The 7,372-nt window shown below is 44.9% G+C and overlaps 1 protein-coding gene across 3 annotated transcripts in view; it reads right to left on the minus strand.

Moving 5' to 3' along the window:
- The window catches only part of LOC139264644 (protein adenylyltransferase SelO-like), a 150,932-nt gene that overhangs the window by 135,379 nt on the left and 8,181 nt on the right, over positions 1 to 7,372 (minus strand). For all 3 annotated transcript variants that reach the window (XM_070881456.1, XM_070881455.1, XM_070881454.1), the window contains exons 2-3: positions 5,618 to 5,736; positions 1,279 to 1,407 (exon numbers count right to left, since the gene is read on the minus strand). In XM_070881456.1, the coding sequence (XP_070737557.1) occupies positions 1,279 to 1,407; positions 5,618 to 5,736 (248 nt within the window). The remainder of the gene's footprint in view (positions 1 to 1,278; positions 1,408 to 5,617; positions 5,737 to 7,372) is intronic.

Consider the following 7,372-nt stretch of genomic DNA (forward strand, 5'->3'; position numbering starts at 1 on the left):
TTTTTATGCCAACAAGCATATTACATGAAATGTATCCTCCTGTAAATGCATTAAGAAAATGGACAACTGTATCAGTTTGATTTAAAAAAATAAAAATACATATTTTAGAGAACAATCAGGTATTTTCTATTGATGTACTTGCTACTTAAAGTACACTTCCTGGGATTTCCATTTCCTTAATGCTGTTACACCTAAACTTTCTTTCTCAATCCCCCATTTTCAGCTCCTTCTTCAGTAAACCTCCAAACACAGAAGCAGATTGAACAGCTTTGCAATCGTCAGGAAAACAATGTTGCTACATGAATCTGCTACAAGAAGAGGCACTTGCTCAATAATCACCAGAAATTAGCCCAACTACTGAAATTTATTTCAGGTCGGTGTCTGTTTATCCTACATTTCGCAAACCCTCAAGAGTGCTGACTATCTTCAGAAATGATCACTATGCAAATAGAACCTGTTACAGATCATACTGTGCAATGTCTTACTAGAGTAATGTATAAATATCATTCTGTTATCAAACTGATGAACGCTTTGCATTACAATCTATACGAAAGTACATCACACCGATCCCAATTTAACATCCACCCCCGCCCTCGCCCTCTCTTTAGGACTTCTCTCGCTATATATAATTTCTTGGCCAAGGACGAGATGGTGACCTGCGCCATGACTTCCGCCAATGGTGCTCGAGTCAGCCACTACACAGGGTGATCCTAATGGAGATTTGTAGCTAGAGGTCTACCAATATTTCAAAGTTAAAACACTAGGGCAACTGAACTAGAGATGACTAAATAGGAGGTTAAAATACTCAACCAACCTCCAGGGTCTTATTTTAAATCTAGCCCAGAAAGATATATCCCTGAAGACTCTCAGAAAGATCCTATGAAACTAGATTGGGCACTCAACCTAATCAGATAGGAATCTACAGCACAGAACTGGAAAAACTTGCTGTCAATTCATCAGTCCCAGTTAGAAAGGCCATAAAGGCAGTAGCAAATGGAAATGATATGTTGGTGTGGTAAGAGTGCTCTTTAATTTTGGAACTGGAACATATTATTGGCGAAATCCTCAAAGTTCTCAGCTCATTTTCAACCCATCTACTTCATAACAACACCAGGTATATTGATGAAAAATAGTCCACTTCCAAGCACCATCACTCCTCACCTTGTTGGACATCAAATCACTTCTCCTTTCTCAAAAAATAAAAATATAGCTACAATAATAAGGCCAACTTTAATGCTTTGGCAATGGATATCATAATACAATCCCACTTTACCTTACCTGATGACCACCATATCTGTGTGTTAGGGAGACAGATCCAGGCAGAACTCTTGCACCACTAACAAACTGAACAAACTCCTTGGTCTCTGTTATGGACACATCTAAGTCCAATAAGTCTTCCACAACTTCCTATTATAAAAATAATGACATATTCAAGACCAATTATTATAGTTTACATAGTCACAATAGATTTTCAGACCACTGACTATGAATGGTCGGAAAATCTAGTTATATCAAAAGATTAATTTAATTTAGTGAGCCACTTTAAATCAATGGAGCTGAAATTTTGAAAATGTTATAGTCCACAACTAATTGAGAAGTGAAATATTCTTATTATCGGTAGCAATTAAAATGTATTCATAACAGAGTTTACAACAAATTGTAGTCAGTCACATTTGTGATGTATGAAATACAATAAAAGGCTGTATTGACATCATGCACGCAATCTTCAGAAGCTGCTTTTGCAATGGGCATGAACAGGCCTGAAAGAATTGGTTTTGTAGTCACCGTTTATTGCATTTGGGTACAAGACATGTGTGACTAGAATCAATTATTCTTCCTTTTAGTTAGCAGTTGTCCAGCAACCCCAAATTTCTATATTCAGTAAAGCAATACAGTTCAGTTCATTAGTTATATCCCTTGTGTCACAAAAAATTCATAGCAACAAAATGTAAAATAATTTCCTATTCAGAACCCCCCACCCCCAGTATAATTCTCATCCGTTGCTGATGCCCTCATCCATTCCTTTGTTAACTCTAGACATGACTATTCCAACCCACTCCTGGGTGGCCTCCCACATTCTACCCTATATAAACTTGAGGTGATCCAAAACTCGGCTGCCCGTGTATTAACTCACACCAAGTCCCACTCACCCATCACCCCTGTGCTCGCTGACCTACATTGCTCCCAGTAAAGCAACGCCTCGATTTCAAAATTCTCGTTCTTGTTTTCAAAACCCTCCATGGCCGCGCTCCTCCCTATCGCTGTAATCTCCTCCAGCTCTGCACCCCCCCCCTCCCCCGTCTGCACTCCTCTAACTCTGCTCTCTTGAGCATACCTCATTATAATCGCTCAACCATTGGTGGCCGTTCTTTGTTGCCTAGGCCCTAAGCTCTGGAATTCCCTGCCTAAACCACTTGCACCTCTCTATCTCTCTTTCCTCCTTCAAGATGCTCGTTAAAACCTACCTCTTCCTGCCCTAATTTCTCCTTATGTGGCTCGTTGTCAAATTCCGTGTCTCATAACTCTGAAGCACCTTGGGACGTTTCACTACGTTAAAGGCGCTATATAAATACAAGTTGTTGTTGTTGGGTACAAACAAAACCTGCATAATGTAGCAAACATTCATTATTTTGTCCATTCATACAATCATAGAAGTTTACAGCAAGGAAGGAGGCCATTTCGGCCTATAGTTTCCATGCCAGCCAACAAGAGGCTATCCAGCCTATTCCCACTTTCCAGCTCTAGGTCCGTAACCCTGTAGGTTACAGCACCTCAGGTGCACATCCAAGTACTTTTTAAATGTGGTGAAGGTTTCTGCCTCTACCACACTTTCAGGCAGTGAGTTCTAGACCCCCACAATCATCTGCATGAAAAAATTTCCCCTCAAATCCCTTCTAAACCGTCTACCAATTATTTAAAATGTTTTCCCCCTGGTTGTTGACCCCTCTTCTAAGGGAACTCGGTCCTTTCTATCCTCTATATCTAGGCCCCTCATAATTTTATACACCTCAATGAAGTTTCCCCTCAGCCGCCTCTGTTCCAATGAAAACAAATCTAGACTATCTAATCTGTCCTCATAGCTTAGATTCTCCACTCCCGACAACATCCTCATAAATCTCCTCTGTATCCTCTCCAGTGCAATCACGTCCTTTCTGTAATGTGGTGACCAGAACTGCATGCAGTACTCCAGCTGTAGCCTAACCAGTGTTTTATTCAGTTCAAGCATAACTGCCCTGCTCTTGTATTCTATGGCTTGGCTAATAAAAGCAAGCATTCCATATGCCTTCTTAACCACCTTATCTACCTGGCCTGCTACTTTCAGGGATCTGTGGACATGCGCTCCAAGGTCCCTTTGTTCCTCTACACTTCTCAGTATCCTACCATTTAATGTGTATTCCCTTTCCTTGTTAGCCCTCCCCAAATGCATTACCTCACACTTCTCTGGATTAAATTCCATTTGCCACTGTTCTGCCCACCTGACCAGTTAATTGATATCTTCCTACAGTCCTCAGCTTTCTTCTTTATTATCAACCACACAGCCGATTTTGGTATCATCTGCAAACTTCTTAATCATACCCCCTATATTGAAGTCTAGATCATTGATGTATATCACAAAAAGCAAGAGACCTAGTACTGAGCCCTGCAGAATCCCACTGGAAACATCCCTCCAGTCGCAAAAACACCCCCCTTCAATGTATTTTTAATGAATGTCCGCCTTTATCTCAAGGGCATACAAAGGGGTGGAAGTTATGCTACAGCTGTATAAAGTTCTGGTTAGACCGCATCTCGAGTACTGCATTCAGTTCTGGGCACCATACCTCAGGAAGGATATAATGGCCTTGGAGCAGTGGCAGCGCAGATGCACCAGAATGATACCGGGCTCAAAGGGTTAAATTATGAGGACAGGTTGCATAGACTAGGCTTGTATTCCTTGAATATAGATGATTAAGGGGTAATCTAATTCTAGGTGTTTAAGATGATTAAAGGATTTGATAAGGTAGACAAAGAGAAACTACTTCCTCTGGTGAGGAAGTACAGAACAAGGGGGCATAACCTTAAAATTAGAGCTAGGTCATTCAGGGGTGATGTCAGTAAACACTTTGTCGCATAAAGCTGTTGAAGCTAGATCAATTGAAAATTTCTAAACTGAGATTTATAGACTTTTGTTAGGTAAGGGTATTAAGGAATATGGAACCAAGGCGGGTAAATAGAGTTAAGATTCAGATCAGCAATGATCTAATTGAATTGCAGAACATGCTCAAGGGGCTGAATGGCCTACTCCTGTTCCTATGTTCGCAGAGTTAAATCAGTAAATATGAAGTTTGACAATGGCAGCTTGGACCTGGAAAGGTAAAACCACATCATAAACAAGTTTAAAGTGAAATTCTCAAGTAAATTAATTTTGTATCAACACAAACATAAAAATGGGAATGAAAATAAGAAAAAAAGTTTTTAACACAGCGAGTGGTGAGGATCTGGAATGCACTGCCTGAAAGGGTGATAGAAACAGACTCAATCACTGCTTTCAAAAGGGAGTTGGATAAGAATATAAGAAATAGGAGCAGAAGTAGGCCATTTGGCGCCTCGAGCCTGCTCTGCCATTCAATAAGATCATGCCCAATTTGATCTTGGCCTGAACTCCACTTCCTTGCACACTCCCCTTAACCTTGGACTCCCTTATCATTCAAAAATCTGTCTATCTCCACCTTAAATATATTCAATGATCCAGTCTCCACAGCTCTCTGGGGTAGAGAATCCCAAAGATTCATGACCTTCTGAGAGAAGAAATTTCTCCACATTTCCGTTTTAAATGGGCGACCACTTCTTCTGAATCTATGCCCCCTAGTTCTAGATTTCCTCCACATGGGGAAACATCCTCTCTGCATCTACCCTGTCAAGCCCCCTCAGAATCTTACATACTTCAGTAAGATCACCTCTCATTCTTCTAAACTCCAATGAGTATTGGCCCAACCTGTTCAACCTTTCTTCATAAGACACCCATTTCATCTCAGGAATCAATCTCGTGAACCTGCTCTGAACTGGCTCCACTGCAAGTATATCCTCCTTAAATAAGGAGACCAAAACTGTATGCAGTACTCCAGGTGTGGTCTCAACAACAGTTGTAGTAGGACTTCCCTACTTTTATACTCCATCCTCCTTGCAATAAAGGCCAACATTCAATTTACCTTCCTAATTACTTGCTGTACCTGCATGCTAACTTTTTGTGTTTCATGTACAAGGAATCCCAGATCCCCATGTACCTCAGCATTTTGCAATCTCTCCCCATTTAAATAATAATTTGCTTCTTTATTTTTTCTCCCTGAAAGAAAAAAAAATTAGGCCTACGGGGAAAGGGCAGGGGAGTGGGACTAGCTGAGGTGCTCTTGCAGAGAGCTGTCATGGGCTCAACGGGCCGAATGGCATTCTTTCATGCCGTAACCATTCTATGATGCTATGAAGTTTTGCCACTTTTATGTCTATTAATGCTCAGTTAAAGAACAATTTAAAAAAATTAGCACACAAACAGCACCAATATAAGTGACTATTTAATAATCCATTTAATCTAGTTATACGTACTGTATCAACACAGAGACCAGTGACAAAAACATATGCTAACCTTCGATACTGCTACCAACGTGACTGCAGACTTGAAAGGTGTAGGCTGAACTGCAGAAAAAATACAATCTCTCACTTGACGTACATAATTTTTTCTGATAGGATCAAGTGGAAAAGATTCTGTAGGAATACAAAGATGTATTTTTCATAATCAATATCAAAATGTCAGTGTACCTCAATTGTGGTGTACCTCAAACCCTTGGCCCCCTCACCAGCACAGGTTTTTGCCCCCTTCCCAATTGAGCAACTTCTAAACCCTCAACCTTCCCCAACTAACTGTATTTTGAATTCCAACTCACCTCTAGCTGGAGGAAAGGGGGAAGGAGAAGGGAAGAGGTGAGAGAGGGAATGTGCAAGTGAAAAAGGGAGGGAAAGGGAGAGAGGAGAGGGAGGAAAAGGGAGAGAGGAGAGGGAGGAAAAGGGAGAGAGGAGAGGGAGGAAAAGGGAGAGAGGAGAGGGAGGAAAAGGGAGAGAGGAGAGGGGGGAAGAGGGGAAGGAGGGGAAGAGGGGAAGGAGGGGAAGAGGGGAAGGAGGGGAAGAGGGGAAGGAGGGGAAGAGGGGAAGGAGGGGAAGAGGGGAAGGAGGGGAAGAGGGGAAGGAGGGGAAGAGGGGGAAGAGGGGAAGAGGGGGAAGAGGGGAAGGAGGGGAAGAGGGGAAGGAGGGGAAGAGGGGAAGGAGGGGAAGAGGGGAAGGAGGGGAAGAGGGGAAGGAGGGGAAGAGGGGAAGGAGGGGAAGAGGGGAAGGAGGGGAAGAGGGGAAGGAGGGGAAGAGGGGAAGGAGGGGAAGAGGGGAAGGAGGGGAAGAGGGGAAGGAGGGGAAGAGGGGAAGGAGGGGAAGAGGGGAAGGAGGGGAAGAGGGGAAGGAGGGGAAGAGGGGAAGGAGGGGAAGAGGGGAAGGAGGGGAAGAGGGGAAGGAGGGGAAGAGGGGAAGGAGGGGAAGAGGGGAAGGAGGGAAGAGGGGAAGGAGGGAAGAGGGGAAGGAGGGAAGAGGGGAAGGAGGGAAGAGGGGAAGGAGGGAAGAGGGGAAGGAGGGAAGAGGGGAAGGAGGGAAGAGGGGAAGGAGGGAAGAGGGGAAGAGGGAAGAGGGGAAGGAGGGAAGAGGGGAAGGAGGGAAGAGGGGAAGGAGGGAAGATGGGGAAGGAGGGAAGAGGGGAAGGAGGGAAGAGGGGAAGGAGGGAAGAGGGGAAGGAGGGGAAGAGGGGAAGGAGGGGAAGAGGGGAAGGAGGGAAGAGGGGAAGGAGGGAAGAGGGGAAGGAGGGAAGAGGGAAGGAGGAAGAGGGGAAGGGAGGGGAAGGAGGGAAGAGGGGAAGGAGGGAAGAGGGGAAGGAGGGAAGAGGGGAAGGAGGGAAGAGGGGAAGGAGGGAAGAGGGGAAGGAGGGAAGAGGGGAAGGAGGGAAGAGGGGAAGGAGGGAAGAGGGGAAGGAGGGAAGAGGGGAAGGAGGGAAGAGGGGAAGGAGGGAAGAGGGGAAGGAGGGAAGAGGGGAAGGAGGGAAAGGGAAGGAGGGAGGGAGGGAGAGGGAAGGGAGGGAAGAGGGGAAGGAGGGAAGAGGGGAAGGGGGGGAGGGAAGAGGGGAAGGAGGGAAGAGGGGAAGGAGGGAAGAGGGGAAGGAGGAGGGGAAGGAGAGAGGGAAGGAGGAAGAGGGGAAGGGGAAGGAGGGAAGAGGGAAGGAGGGAAGAGGGGAAGGAGGGAAGAGGGGAAGGAGGAGAGGGGAAGAGGGAAGAGGGGAAGGAGGGAAGAGGGGGAAGGAGGGAAGAGG

The sequence above is a fragment of the Pristiophorus japonicus genome, chromosome 5, assembly GCF_044704955.1.
Source record: "Pristiophorus japonicus isolate sPriJap1 chromosome 5, sPriJap1.hap1, whole genome shotgun sequence".
Classification (NCBI taxonomy): Eukaryota; Metazoa; Chordata; class Chondrichthyes; family Pristiophoridae; genus Pristiophorus; species Pristiophorus japonicus.